The 16,543-nt window shown below is 42.6% G+C and overlaps 1 protein-coding gene across 1 annotated transcript; it reads left to right on the top strand.

Moving 5' to 3' along the window:
• Positions 1 to 1,132: 1,132 nt before the first annotated feature.
• LOC143521916 (uncharacterized) lies at positions 1,133 to 11,257 on the top strand. Its single transcript, XM_077015426.1, has 7 exons — positions 1,133 to 1,307; positions 2,554 to 2,673; positions 2,908 to 3,024; positions 4,441 to 4,545; positions 5,316 to 7,215; positions 7,653 to 7,712; positions 8,414 to 11,257. Exons 2-7 carry the CDS (start codon positions 2,575 to 2,577, stop codon positions 8,668 to 8,670), a joined length of 2,538 nt encoding a protein of 845 aa, XP_076871541.1. The 5' UTR covers positions 1,133 to 1,307; positions 2,554 to 2,574; the 3' UTR covers positions 8,671 to 11,257.
• Positions 11,258 to 16,543: the final 5,286 nt, after the last annotated feature.

Raw genomic sequence — 16,543 nt, 5'->3', positions numbered from 1 at the left:
CCATATATATATATGTCGCCCTCCACTGGCGATCGATCGCGATATACAAACCCCCACCCCGCTCAACAACTCACGTTATTATCTAATTATATGTTTTGAAATTGTATTATTTCAGACCTAGCTGAATTAAATTCTGATTTGTAAATTTATTTAAATGATAAGTTATTTAAAAGAAAATAGATGTGAATTTAGCAATAGATTGTCTTTCAATCGTAAGTGAACACAGTACCCTGGGACAAGTAAATTTAGCTTTGTATGATGTTTTAAGCGCTATTATTTTGCTTTCCACCAAAGCCGTTATTCTTGAGAGAGATACCTCAACATTTTTAACTGTAAATGACAATATCTTTTGCTATAGCTAACATATCAAATAAAACAAATATCTTGAAAGAGGTAAATGAGAATATGCATCCTGAATAACATGTTTTCTATGAACTAAATCAATGTCTGATAAAATTACAAAACAATCTACAACAAGAATCACAAGCTGTATAAACTGAATAAAAGTTTGTCATTACTGATTGTCCTGATTCTCCACATCAAAACCAACAGTTACACCAGAGACCTCAATTTAATGAGCATGTACTGTACATCCTCATCTCCTCTTAGAGGAACACACTGCGCTGTGCTGTGAGATCTCCAAAGATCTTCGTTTGCAAATAAAGCTTGGTTGGATTGCTTGAAAGACTCTGACTGATTTCCTCTCTACACATCAATGAACATTGAAGTGAGATATACTTTAACACCACACACAATACACATCTTCATACACATCATACACACTATACACACAACACAACTTCATTAAAATCACACATAAAACACACGATACAGTATACAATAAATACACATTACACATATTCATACACACCACATACATTCCCACACAACACAAACATCTTAAAACACACTAGACTGTACAAAACATTACTCTAATTCTCTCACAAACAGTGCCCCCCCACACACACACGCACACACACACACACACACACACACACATTTCTGTCTCTCACAGACACACCCAGACAAATACCTAAGGAGGTGTTGTTCACCTACACAGACACAGACACACTTTTATACGCACTGCACACACCGATGTTCACACACTCAAACTTTGAAATGTAGTTTTTTCTATTTCCCACATTCAGGTACACAACTCTACCAGCAGGCGGCGGTAATGCATGATAACAACACGGGCAACATCAGCCACGGCTTCTTTCTACCGGAAGTTGGGAAGACACTTTCCCTAGAGATGTAACTAATCCCTGGAGATCTGATGGATACTACCAAGGAAAAAGAAGCAGAAGGTAGACGCAGTACCTTCTCCGTGTTAAGCAGTCGTGATGTGCCGTTACAGTAACTGCATTTATTTAAATACACTGTGTTTATGACGTACAAAAGGAACGTTACGCTAACGTTATTAGACAGTATGACAGATTATTGGTTGTTAGTTGTCTGCTGTGATTATTTGTTTCTTCTGTCGGCATGGACAGTTGTTATTTTGCTTTGCTGGCTCAGTGTACTTCGTTGTATAGTCGAGATGCTGGTTGCTCTCCATCAGTTACCAAATATCGACCTGTCCCAGGTTATCTATAGCCACACAACAAGCTGGAACCGTTTATTGACCAGTGATCGTTTACGTTGCTGCAACTTTTCACTGCAGCGTCCTAAAACGGTCGTTATGAATTTACACGTAAACGGTCCCCAAGACCCGAATAATACCCAGTTACACTTCCACTTTAGGTTTTATAAACGCGTTAGTGTTCCGCATACATTTGGGTTCATATTCAGTAAAATGTGAATATATGCAGTATAGATATCTACGTCTACGTAGGTTATAGACACCGTTAACTAACGGCGAGGTCTCGTTATGAGGCGCCGTTCATCATTCAGGTCCACGTACAGTGTAAACTGCGGACGTGTTAACCCAGCTACTGGAGGACGTGTCCCAGCACCGTACATTATAGTACAGCCTGTGTGTTTAAGTCCGGACGGGTTTGAAAATGCATGACACTGGACTGACAGCGGGACTTTTTCTTCCACATTCACAACCAGCGCTATTAAACGAACACGTTATCAGTAGTGATAACTGTTAGATGACGACTTCATTCATTTTTTAAAACCAAAACAAAACGTTACATTACAGTGGTCCAGTTAATTATATTTTAATTACTGAACAACATGCAAAATGTATTAGTGCAGATAAGAGTACCACTGCGTTATTACAAACTCTATACACATTAGCCTATTTCACTGTAAATTTAAGTTGCATTTAGTCTGTAGCAATGGTGGTTTGATGTAATAATTACGATAATAATAATAGTTATATATAATAAATAATGTGACTTTGAAAGAAGTGGGCCTTTAAAACAGTGGTCTTATTTTACCAATTGTGGAAATAGTACATACATATTTGGCCTTTGTGTCACAGCTACATGAGTGGAATGCACAGAAATATATGAACTAATGTATGATTCTGTAAAGTGACATTCTGAAAGTGACAACCACTAACCATTGCATTAACCCAAACTCCATTTAAAAATGTATATATAGATATATGGAGATATATAGATAATGGAGTATCGCAAGCCTGCTGAGGTTTCCTACCCTTCAGCCAAGTGGAAGCCCCCGCTGGATTACAGTGCTCCAAGCACAAAGTCCTCCAGTCAACAGGTAACCTTGAGTTTCCCTTATGCTTTTCACTTACAAAGTGCATTACAGGTATTCATATACATGTGAATTTGTATACACATGTTCCTAAACCAAAGGCAAAAAGTCAGACAGTCCAATGCCTCTGGGTCCCAGATGGCTGTATCACAAATACAACTGCTTTCAGTACCTCTTGTATTTCCCCACTGAACAGCTATTCATATTCAACTTACAAACAAACAAAAAATATATTTACAGGTGACAGAGAGCAGCACACCTGTGCAGGTGACTGTTGCCGGCAGCTTCCCAGCTTGCCAGTCAAAGGCTCTAGTGGAGAAAGAAGATGCTGCCTCTTCAGAGATGCCAAGTGAGCAGGTACATTGGCTTTAACGGGCATACCCAAGTTCCTTCTGTAAGGTGTTGTTTGGAAGAACAATCAGATTGGAGGAATACTCCGATGTTAGACTTTGGCTTTCAGAGTAGTTTAAAATATGAAGTCTTTATCAAATGCTAGGTTTTAATGTTATAGACATGCCCAAGACAGGTCTATATGTTATATAGACTTTTACAGGATATAATTTGAGGACATGATTTTTTGCAATGCCTTCAACAAGACACAAACAAAAACACCGTAAACTACTTGCACAATGGCTAAAAGCATTTAAGCATGTTAAACCATTTTAAATGATCTGAAAAGGAAATTTTTTCTGAGTGTAACGATCTGCGCAGGGCAGAACAGGTAGACGGACACAAACGCTGAGGAGAGCGAGATTTATTACAGGAAATTCCAAAAGCAGCGTCGATGTAACAGGCATGGGTCAAACCGGGCAGGCAGTCAGGACACGAAATACGGACAGACATAGCGAACACAACAAGGAAGACTCACGGAACAGCAGTACTAGGGCGAACAGGCAAAACACAGCAAAAAACAAAAAGACCGACAACTAGACCTGGGAGACACAGGGACTAATATACACAGGACTAAACTAGGGACAGGTGATGACAATGACACAGGGGCGTGGTAACAAACAAGGAATCATCAAAACCAACGAGCAGGGCGGGACAAACAGGCAGGGAACACGGACATGAGGGAACCCAGAGTGACAGCTACGAGAGGGGGCGTTGCCCTACGTGACACTGAGGAATATGTCCCAGCCAGAAATGGTTGCAACTACCACACTATCTATTCTGACTATACCATACCACATGTATGTTCACAAGTATATTTGTTTGTAAACTCAGAGCCGTTGTACTGTTTCATTCACTTCTATCTGAAGCCTTATTGTTCTGGGACACCATCCTGTTGTCATGAGGCTGACCGGAAAAGACGTCTTGTTAGCTTTGTGACTAACATGGCTGTGTGTGAAGAAGCGATCACATGAAATGTGCAGTGTAGATGAAAAACTCTGCTCAGTTGATGACTGAAGGTGCTAAAAACATCTGGTAGTGGACCAACTGCATCAGACATCAAGTTGAAAATCAATTAAGTACACAAACGATACTTGAAAATCAGCTGAATATAGTAAAGTTCAAATAGGAACGTCAGAGTCAGCTGGTGTTTGCTTCCTGTCCTCCTGATTCTTATTTTTGTAAAAGCAAACTTTGGTAGTCAGGCATGCCAGGTACAGGTGGGCATTACAGCCAGTTAGACTGAATGGAGATGAGGCGGCTAGGAAGTGAACCTCTCGCAGTAGATCCCTGTATTGTTTGGAAGGTCAGGTCAGGTCAAGCTACTAGCTACTTTGTGTTTGCAATGCTTTGAAATGTGTGTCTTCTTTTTCATTTTTGCAGGACACAAGGAGTGATCATATTACATATTCAGGTTTGAACATTTATTCTTCTGAAGACAGTGATGATGACATATGTGCCTGGAGACTGAAGAAGACCAGGAGTATAGTAAGTTTGTCATGCATTGCACCTGATTCTGTTTCAGAATTTAGGTAAAGATCTCTGTACAGTCCATGAGCCCCAAGTGATCACTTTATTAGGAACACCTACTCTGACCCCTAACAGGATGCTAGATAGTTTACTGTCAACTGTAAGTTGTAATGCACAGCGTCTGGCCCAACTGTTGCACTCTGAAGTCAGTTGACTGAATGTTCTGTACCCTGAGTTCTGCAGCCTGTGTAAGTTTTGTCAACCCTCATTACCCTCTTTCATAAATGATGCAGTTAACGGCATGCTTATAAGTTATATGCTTTAAATTATATGATAAATGCACTCGTTACAAGTTTGTGCCAACACTTCTGAATATAGCATTACCTGATATACATGCATTTACATACACATGTAAAAGGTGTATGAAAGGACACTGGAGATAAGTGACATTATGAGGGTATGACCCCAGGGAACTGACCCTGTGCACTCTTCAGTGTATGTTATGGTGTATTTGTAAATGATGACTTTCATAATAACATCCTATAGATACACTATATAGTGTTTTATAAATATGCCCCTAAATGAAACAGCAAAATCCTACCTTGTTGAGCTACAAAAAATTAAAAGCAGAATGTACAGTTATTCATTTCAGTTCAACTGAAGTTTATGTATTTGATACAGAAATGGTTAAAAATCACTCAAATGTTATGCAAATAGAAATGCAACACATTTAATTTGTTATTTACAATAATAAATAATGTATTATTGTAATTGTTTCTGGCTTTTAGTTGGAGGAGTTATTTTCTGAGGATTCCAACGAGCTCTTGGATTCTGCTTCAGACAGCGGAAAAGAGCTTCCTTCAAACTCCAGAGATGAAAGGGATGAGAGCAGCTCACAGGGCAGCAGGTCCCCAACAGCCAGCTCCAGCGCTCAGAGGCCGGGGACCCACCGATGGAGCGGGCGTCACCGCTCCAAAGAAGCCGTGTGTGTCAACATGAGCCAAAGAAAGCGTGACGGGAAGAGGCTGTACAACAAAAAGCATTATTGCCTCTTCTGTTTGAAGCCCTTCAGCAAGATGGCCAGACACCTGGAAGATGTGCATTCCAAGGAAGAGGAAGTAGCAAAAGCCTGCGGCTTCCCAAAAGGTTCGAAGCAGAGGCGATTACATTTGGACGAGCTACGTCACCGGGGTAATTACATGCACAACATAGCAGTGCTGAGGTCAGGCAAAGGCGACCTTATTCCTTACAAGCGACCACGGGGGGCCGTGAAGCCGAGTGACTTCATGCACTGCGCTCACTGCCAAGGGCTCTTCACCAAAAAGGTCTTGTGGAGGCACATGAAGATGTGCAAACTACGGCCCGAAGAACACATCCCGAAACCTGGCAAGAACCGCACGCTGTCGCTCTGCGCAGCCACACAGCCCGCCCCTCCCAACGTAAGTCCCACCCTATGGGCGACGCTAAGCATCATGGTCCCGGATGACATCACGGAGGCGGTAAAAAACGACAGCTGCGTTGTTCAGCTGGGGGAGTACTGGCTGGGCAAGAGTGGTGCGTCCACCAACAGCCAGGGCTTCATCCGCCAGAAGCTGAGGGAGCTGGGAAAACTGCTGATGAGCGGCAGGAAGGTCACGACGCTGAGGAAGATGGAAGACTTCATCGACCCGTACAACTGCATGCACGCGGTGGAGGCCGTGAGGCACGCGTGCGAGTACAACAGCGAAACGAACTCGTACAGGATCCCCTCACTCGCCAAAAAGCTGGCGGTGTGCCTTGCACAGCTCAGCAGACTCGTGAGGACCAAGGTCGTGACCCCGAGCGACAGCCGCCTGGTGAAGAGACTGCGCGACTTCCAGAAGATACACGAGGAGAGATGGAACGACTTGCTGTGTGCGACCGTGTCGAGGAACATTGAGGAAGAGAAATGGAAGACGCCCACATTGTTGGCCTTCACCGAGGACGTGCAGAAACTTCACTCGTTCCTAGACAAAACGCAGGACGAGCGTATGGCCCAGCTGTCCAACGAACCCTCCACGAAATTCTGGTCTGAGCTGGCAAAGGTGTCTTTGACTCAGGTCATACTGTTCAACCGTAGCCGAGAGGCAGAGGTGTCGGGTATGGCCCTGACCACGTTCCTCTCCAGGGACTCCGCTGATCCCCCGACCGACATAGACTGGGCCCTCACCGAGGTGGAGAAGCAGCTCTGCCGCCACTTCTACAAGATCGTGATCAGGCGCAAGGGGGCACGCCCCGTGCCCGTACTTCTCACACTCCGAATGCTCCGTGCCCTCCAGCTGCTCACTGAGCGTCGAGAGGCTTGCGGTGTGCTGAAGGACAACGCCTACGTGTTCGCCCGCCCCTCCGCCAACTCCCACTACCGAGGCTCAGACTGTGTTCGCGTCGCAGCCTCCGCCTGTGGAGCCAAGGACCCCTACGCCCTAACTTGCGGCAAGTTACGGAGGCGCATCGCGACGCTGTCCACGGTGCTGAACTTGGGTGATCCGGAGATGAACCAGCTGGCAAACTTTCTCGGACACGAGCTGATAGTACATGAGGAGTATTATTCTCTGGCAGAAAGGACAATGCAGCTCGCCAAGGTCTACAAAGTACTCACTGCAATGGAGCAAGGGAGGATGATGGAGTTTCTGGGCAAGAACTTCTCTGACATCAGTGTTTCACCTAATGGTATTTGTGATGTCATCTCTCTGTCTGTGTCTCGCTGCCTCTTGTTCATGCACTCACTCGATCTCATGATCACTTGCTCATTTACAATACAAAACATTACATGTAGATACAAAAGTGCCCTTGAAAAACCGTGTCCATCTGTGTTTGAGGAGTACTTACAGTGCTCCTGCCTGTGTTTTAAGCTTTGCTTTCTGTGTTTGCCCCTCCCTCCATTTTTGAAGGATTGTGTTCTGTTGAATGCCTGCTGCATGACTCCAATGTTGTCCGTGGTGGAATTAAACAACATCTGTGTCTATTAAAATGTCCCTCCATGTGCTGCCATCTTGCAACAGTGACTTGCATGCCTGCTGCAAAATAAAAGGCAGTTCCTTTGAGCCCGTGCGAAATAAATCCGGTCCTGGTTGAGGAGTAAGCTTGCTGTTTTGTGTCCTCTTTAGAGGAGGTTGAGCTCAACAGTGAGAAGGGGAAGAAGAGCTGGGAAGGCTCAGCAGCCAGAGGTATGCTGTGCCCAGTGGCCATATATGGTTATTATGTCTTAAATCACAAACATCTGCACAGGAACATCTGCACCTTAAGCACAGAATGGGCTTTTTAGGTGTTTTATAGAGCATGGGTTGGAGGATGGGTGTTTCATAAAACTGGCTTAATATGTTATCTTGCTGATTATACTGAGTAAAAGTACATCCTCTCAGTTTTACCCCAATCTATGTACTATTGGGGGTGGAGGTGTTTGCTTAGAATAAATTGTTTTTGAGGAACCTGGTCTGAATATTTCAATAAATCAAAACACTAATATTAACAACAAAACTATATTTATACAAAATGATGAGGAAACGAATATTACATTCAGCATGTTCACACAAAAGTAAAAGTACTTTTGTAATTACTTAAAGAAGCATTTTGTCACTATTTACTTTTGTGTTGCTTTACCAACATCATTCCAACATTTTAAAGGAGATTAAAAAGTTTGTCTTTTTAGCAATTTCAAATTGCTACAAAAAATTGAAAATTGCTACTTGGCTGGTTTAGGTAAAAGCAGCTGTTCAATATTTTGTATATATATCAAGGCTTATATTAGGTCAGTTTTAAACCCAGCATCTAATAAACAAAATGTTTTCTATAATATTTTAGGACTTAAAAATTGCAGGTCTCCCAAGCATGGATTAATACCTGAATTTTTCCTTTATTTTGAAAACAGGTGTGTTTATTACCTCTCATCCAGTTAAGAAAACAGCTACAAGAAAAAGGAAAATGTGGAGCGTGGATGAGGTACAAGCTGTGGAAAGACACATGAAGGACTTCATCACTTCCTGTCATGTGCCAGGCAAGACAGCCTGTGAGAACTGCATTATAGCCGAGCCACTGGCACTGAAAAACAGAGACTGGCAGAGCGTCAAATTCTACGTCTACAACCGCATTATGGCTCAGAAGAGAGATGTAAACCACAAAGTGTAAAGATTTGTTGAATTGTTTTGTTTGTTTGTCTTTTAAACAAACACAGTGAGGGTACCACTGCACTCTCATGGACTGAGAGCCACAGACTGCATGTGGCACCCCCAGGACTTGTACCTTTGCCTCATTGGTTCTCTCAACCCGGCACAGAGGAAGCAGTATTAACCTGGTGCTGCAGGTCTCCCTTCTCCCTGATGGTGCCACCAGTACTGGTAGCATGAAGGCATGAGGCGAACTGACACCAGCATCTTGTTCAGTGGCTGGGCATGCTACTCCACACTCAGCATGTTTCTGTCATTGCTATTGTCATGGAAATTCTCCGTCACAACCAATAATGGGGTTTCTGTAAGGATAGTTATGAGCTCGGAGGTTGTAGGGGAAAGCAACACAACACAGGTTGTCACGTCACAAAGCACACTGGTTTATTCTCATTTCTTCAGTCATTATTAACAATGACAATTTGCATGCTATGCACAATTTTATTTACCTCCATCATTACCTCCATCTTAACTCGTCTTTCCCGTCCCCCAACTCCGCTGTTCTCCTCTGGTCCCTGACCTCAAGATGACCTAGGGCTTCCTCTTTTGGTCTCACACAATGTTCTCCTGGCCCCAAGATAACATAGAGCTTCTTCCTTTTGTGCACACGATGTGCCAGTGGCAAGACATTACCCATGTTAGTAGACTGCAACTTTGCAGTTTTTCAAAAACACTGTTCTCTTTTAACAATGCAAGCCAGTGCATGCTGGTTTCATGCAGTGCTCCTCCATTGTTTGAAGAAAGCAGCAGAGAGTTTGGACAGGTATTCGATTATCCAACTATCATAGAAGGTTAAGACACAGTGGCTAATGCTATTCAATTTAAACCAGAATATGTGTGATTATGGTAAAGTTACTCAGTTGACTAAATTATTGAGTTCTTGTAGTATTCACACAGGTGTCAGATTTATATAATGTTCAGTGAATTTGTTACGTTGCTGGGAGTTAATAAACTTACTTTATTGTGGAAAGCACAAAGCTCCATTCCTCAGGAACAGAACTCTCCCAGCCCACAAGGTACTGCAGCAGCCTACCGTCTTTGGGAGTCGAGCAGGGCACATACCCTGTAGACTGGGCTGTCCTCTAAGGTGATGGGCGGAGGAGGAGCCGAGTACTCTGGATTGCTCAACAGTTGATGCACAGCAACAGTTGATGATGATCAGGTATGCTGATCCTGTAGGTAACAGGATGGATCTGTCTGATGATGACCAGTTTGCTGGTGGGTTCCACTTGGCCGTCTCTCGACGACAACCAGACCTTGTCTCTGGGGTGGTAGTGAGGTTGACAGTCGGCCTTGGCCTTGATGTCGTTCCTCCGACACCACTCTTCTACAATGTGCTGCTTCAAATGCAGGAGGAATCAATGTGTAGAGTGGAGGTTGGTACCCCAGCACACACTCGAATGGTGAAGCCCGGTGAGAGGTAGGGGCAGGAGTGTCTGGGTGCTCATGACGGTATGCCCAGAGGAACCTACCCAACTCTCACCACCTGTCCATTGGATTGGGGATGGTAGCCAGTGAGCGCAGTGCACAAAGTCACTTGGCTTGATGCCCCCCCCGGTCACTAAAGGAATAAGGAATAAGGTTGCCTTTGCCTGACAGATTTGTTGTGCATGTAGTTGCCCTGGTGACAAAGCATGTCCAAATGTAACAGCCAGAAATAATTACAATAACGCATTACTGTAAATAACAAATTAAAGGCAAACTCTCTGGGTTGTATTTCTTCATCAAATACAAAGTAATCAGTCCATGACAAACTTCAGTTGAACATAACTGCATCATGTATGAAAGAGGGTAATAAGGGTTGCCAAAATGTCCACAGGGTACAGAACTCAGAACAGTCAGTTAACAGTTGAGCCAGACACTGTGCATTACAACTTACAGTTGACAGTAAACTATCTGGTAGCCCATTAGGGGCTGCTACAGATTAGGTGTTCCTAATAAAGTGATCACACTTGGGGCTTATGGATTGTACAAAGATCTTTACATAAATACTGAAACAGAATCTGCACATGCTAACTTACTATGCTCCTGGTGTTCTTCAAACTCCATGCACATAAAGTGCTGCTTAAAAATTTGTGAAATACCCAAAAACTTAAATAATCTTGTGAAATGATCATACCAATCTCAATTTATAAAGAAAATAAAGAAAACCTTCCAAATACAGTGGGGAAAATAAGTATTTAGTCAGTCACCAATTGTGCAAGTTCTCCCACTTAAAAAGATGAGAGAGGCCTGTAATTGACATCATAGGTAGACCTCAACTATGAGAGACAAAGTGTGAAAAAAATTGAGAAAATAATTTTGTCTGACTTTTAAAGAATTTATTTGCAAATAAATAAATTTTTATTTTCCCCACTGTAAGGGACACAAAGAACAAAAAATATGTTTTCATTATTCAATCACCAAAAGTAATTTCTCTGCAAAAGTGCAAAAGTATGTCAACTGTTTTAGTTAGTAGCTTGTGGCTCCTCCTTTTGCATCCATTACTTCAACCAAACATGTTCTGTAATCACAAACAACTATCTCACATCTGCTTTTTGGGATTTTTGCCCACTCCTCCTTGCAGAACTCCGCCAGTTGAGAGAGATTGGAGGGACATCTGGCATGTACTGCCTGCGTCAGATCTTGCCACAGCATTTGTATGGGATTGAGGTCCAGACTTTGACTGGGCCAATCAAGAGTGCAAATCTTCTTTCTCTTAAGCCATTCCTCTGTAGTTTTGCTGGAATGCTTTGTGTCTTGTTGCATAATCCAATTCCGTCCCAGCTTCAACTCCCTGACTGATGGCAAGAGATTCTGGTCAAGAATTTGTTGATAGGCCTGGGAATCGAAGGTTCCCTGGATAATATGAAGTCGCCCAGGTCCGGAGGCAGAAAAGCAGGCCCAGACCTTCACACTTCCACCACCATGCTTCACTGTTGGGAGGAGGTTTGTATTTTTAAATGCAGTGTTGATGTTTCTCCAAACATGGCGCCTGTTATTGTGGCCAAATAATTCAATTTTGGACTCATCTGTCCAGAGAATGGACTTCCAGAAAGCCTCTGGTTTGTCCAAGTGCTCTAATGCAAAGTTTAAACGAGCAGCTTTGTTCTTTCTTGAGAGCTGAGGCTTCCTTCCATCAACGCCCCCATGAATGCCAAGTATCTTGATGTTTCGCCTGATTGTAGACGCATGTACATTTATCCCAGATGCTGCCAGAGAGGTCTGTAACTCTCTGGAGGTGATGTGTGGGTTGGCCTTTACCTGAATTCTTATTTTTCTGGTGCTTCTTGGTGTAAGTTTTGATGGCCGTCCACTTCTGGGCAGAGTTGCGGTGATGCTGAGTGTCCTCCATTTGTAGATGATTTGTCTTACAGTGGATGGATGGAGCTGGAATCTTTTGGAGATGCTCTTGTAGCTTTCCCCAGACTGATGGGCTTTCACCACCATCTTCCTGATGTCCTCTGATGTCTCCTTTCCTCTCTGCATTGTTGATTTGTGTGCATTGGCACTACAGTGGTTTTGGTTGGTTTCCTCTCCCTTTTAATCAGTGTGGCTCAAATATTTTTCCAAGGATGTCTCATTTGATTGGTCTGCATAATTGTTTAATTGAACACTCACATGTATTTCACCTGAGTCTTTACCTAACTGACTTCACCAATGCAGCTGTGGTTCATTTACTTTTGCGCATGTTTTGATTCCAGGTTTCATAAGCTCCTGGCAACTCACACATTTTCTTCAAAACAAGTAAATGGAATTGAGGAAAATAAGCCTGACATTTCAAATACAAAAATGATGATGATAAAATAAGATCATCATGGTAAAACAGAAAAATCTAAACTACTGAAGGAGTTCACAAACTTCCAAGCAGCAGTGTCTTCACAGTCTTCAGAAGAATAAATGCGCAAGCCTGAATATGTAATATGATCACTCCTTGTGTCCTGCAAAAATGAAAAAGAAGACACACATTTCAAAGCATTGCAAACACAAAGTAGCTAGTAAAGATGGCTGACCTTCCAAACAATACAGGGATCTACTGCGAGAGGTTCACTTCCCAGCTGTCTCATCTCCATTCAGTATAACTGGCTGTAATACCCACCTGTTCCTAGCATTCCTGACTATCAAGGTTTTACGAGATAAAAAATGTAAAGAACAGGAAGCTAACACCAAACAACAAAACTCTTGAATTTCCTTTTTTGAACTTGACTATATTCTACTGTTTTTCGAGTACTATTTGGGTACTTTCAATTTGATGTCTGATGCAGTTGGTCCACTACCATATGTTCTTAGTACCTTCAGCCATCAACTTAGCAGAGATGTCATCCACACTGCACATTTCATGTGATCACTTCACACACAACCATGCGAGTCACAAAGCTAAAATTCAGATAAAATCTGATACAATTCAGAACATTTTAAATTATTTAACATGTTCTAAAATAAATATGAAGCTCTTTGCACAGTTGATGAAGGACCTCTATCTAAAACATCCTGTTTCTCTAGAAACTTTTTGTACTTCAATAAAGTTTTGTATCAATCTCTCTCTTTCTCTCTCTCTGCATTTTCACCTTATTTTAGTTGCATCAAATTCCCACACATCCAGTAATCCTCTACTGTCACACAACACCCACCAACCATCACATGTCCTCAAATTATATCCTGTTAAAGTCTATACAACATACAGACCTGTCTTGGGCATGTCTATAACATTCAAACCTAGCATTTCATAAAGCCAGAGTTCAGAGTAAAGTTCAGAGTATTTTGAACTACTCTGAATGCTGGAGTTTAACACTGGAGAATTCCTCTAAGCCAAAGTTTTGCTGTTCTTCCTAACAAGACCAGGGTTGTAAAAGCCAATGTACCTGCTGACTTGGCATCTATGAAGAGGCAGCATCTTCTTTCTCCAATACTGGAGGTATTTTCATATTAAAGAAGCAGTTGTATTTGTGATGGAGCCATCTGGTAGCCAGAAGCATTGGACTGCTTTTATACTGCTGTTATGTCAGTAATTTACTTGCTTGGTTGCTTTTAATTAAATTACCTAGGTCACTTAACTAGGGCTCCAGAAAAAAAATTTTCATGGTTCAATAGTGTTAGTTAAAACTGCTTTTGGTTAAGGAACATGTCTATACAAATTAACATATATGTGAATACCAGAATATCTGTAATGCATTTTGTAGGAGAAAGGCATAAAGGAAATTTAAGGGTACCTGTTGACTGGAGGACTTTGAGCTTGGAGCACTGTAATCCAGTGGAGGTTTCCACTTGGCTGAAGGGTAGGAATCCTGGGTATTAAGCCTAGTTTATACTCGACGCGCCGTGAGCGGCGCGAGGGTCCGCGCGGCGAAAATGACGTAATCGCTGTGGCTCCGCCCGTGCGCGAGGGCCTCGCGCGCTGTCGCGGCGCGAGGTCGTGCACCTCTCGAATTTTGACTTCGCGCGCGCGCCGCGCTTCAGCGCGATGGACAAAGTCATGTTTGGCGGGTTCATACACCTATACAAGGTGGAATTAAAGCACTTGTACGTCACTTTCAATGTCCATTTCAATATTTCCCAGCACGTTAAACTTAATTAAGTTAAATATTTATACATATACTCGAAATGAATCGAAATAATTCGATTTTTTATCACATTATTTAATGGTTGTTTATTTTCAAAACGCCCAATCTTAACGTCTTCACGTTCTCTCATGTTTCGTCCTGGAATTACAAGAGGCTCGTATTTGTTAACGTAATTTCAACATTTTAATGTACTTTAGCCTAAATTCCAGCACTTTTCAAACCTGAAACACAAAGCAACATTAAAATGCGTCAGGTAAATGTTCATTCCCTTTTTTTGAGGGGTGTTTCTTTATACTACCACATATAGTTTCGGACAACATTGCAAAGTCATATTTATGTTTGATGCCTGGTGTATATATACGGTCTCTGGTCAGGTAAAATGTTCTTTCACCGGTTTTGCAGGGGTTTTTTATTCTCCACTGCCACCTATCGCCCCCTATCGTTTCGGAGAACACTGCAGCGACGCTCGCGACGTTCGCGAAAGTATAAACGCCTACACCGCTCGCGCAGGGTCGCGCGAGGTGCGCGAGGTGGGCGGAGCCGCGCGCTACAGTCACTCGCGAAAGTATAAACCATATTCGCGAGCGACCGTAGCGCGCGGCTCCGCCCACCTCGCGCGACACTGCGCGAGCGGTGTAGGCGTTTATACTTTCGCGAACGTCGCGAGCGTCGCTGCAGTGTTCTCCGAAACGATAGGTGGCGATAGGTGGCAATGGAGAATAAAAAACCCATCATTGTAGTCTAGACCAGTGTTTCTCAACCTTTTTTCAGTTGTGGCACCCTTTATATGCATGCAAAATTTTAAGGCACCCCAGTTTACAATGCGTTAAAAACACAGGCTTTGGGGGGTGGGGGGTGGAGACGTAAGTTGTTGACGGGGGGGGGGGGGGGGGGTGTGAACGTAAAATGGACACAAATTAAGTATTATATCGCAATCTATCGATCGCGGGTGGTTGGCGCCAAAGCGAACTAGTAACTCATTGAATCATAGATATGGATCAGATAAATAAACAAGATTTTTTTTTTCGGATGTGAGATATCGGAAGTGTGCCGTGAGAGCGTGTGAAAACGGTCAAATGCGTGTGTCTCATGCTCAATGCGTGAGCGTTGGCAACCCTGAAAACGTACTCTCTGCAACCATCTCCCGGCCAACATAACACAAAAAAGTGATTATTAAGGCAGAGAGCAGATAAATGTGACTTACAGTCAGTGGGAAACCTGCGTAATCACGTGCTGACCTTGGTCATATGCAGGTCATATGCACGCTTTGAGCGTGAGACTCACGCATATTTAGCGATTTCACACGCTCTCACGCCACACATGGAATTTCTCACGCTTGAATATTATTATTATTAATTTATTTTTTAAATAATCTAATCGCCGCACACCGCAGCATATTCAGCCAATCCATCGGTTGTATAACAGGTTGAACCAATCAGAATATAGATCGCGCTGTTTCTTGGTAGACTTTAGCCAGCCCGCCAACCACACACACACACACACACACACACACACACACACACACACACACACACACACACACACACACACACACAGCCGTTACACTAACCATCGCGACAGATTCCAATCCCCCCCGCCTGAAAAAAAGCTCACGCCCACCAAACTTGAGAGATCTGGTCATATGAAATACATTTTAATGATTTTTAAAGCGTATAATAACTTCAATTTTTAAAACTATAGTTTTTTTTATTTCACATCAGAATATTTTGACGGCACCCCCGATGAAGACAGACGGCACCCCGGTTGAGAAACGCTGGTCTAGACAGACATTGCTCCAGACACAAATTCCATGACAAAAAGTAAGTAAAAAAAATGATATTCCAATTACTGGTGAAATCTTGTGGTTCTTCCAGGAATACATACATATGAATGTTTGAAGCCACCATAGCCATGTTACAAGTCATTTGGCTAGAATGTATATATTGCTTTGCAAGTTATCAAAGCCAAAGCTTCAGCCAGGTTGGCTTTCCTGTCAAATGATGCGAGATTTCCAACAGATACATGCTCACTAGCAAGAAAACTCATGTTTACAATTTATGAATTTGTTTATATTGAAATATTATTACTTAAAACAAAACTAATAGGATAAATAATCTCTGATGTTGATGTAACTTTAGGAATTTTAATCTTCACACAAATGAATACTTGTCAACTAGGTATACAGACCCCTAACCCAAGAACCAGAAAAAAACAAGATTAAATCAGAAAAAAAGAGATTGGCAGCAAATAAGATCTCACAACTGTAAATCTAGAGCACTTTAACCAAACCAGCTATTC

Source organism: Brachyhypopomus gauderio, chromosome 8 (assembly GCF_052324685.1).
Source record: "Brachyhypopomus gauderio isolate BG-103 chromosome 8, BGAUD_0.2, whole genome shotgun sequence".
NCBI classification, from domain to species: Eukaryota; Metazoa; Chordata; class Actinopteri; order Gymnotiformes; family Hypopomidae; genus Brachyhypopomus; species Brachyhypopomus gauderio.
The sequence above is the reverse complement of the archived record's forward strand: the minus strand, read 5'-3'. Positions and strand labels throughout refer to the sequence as shown.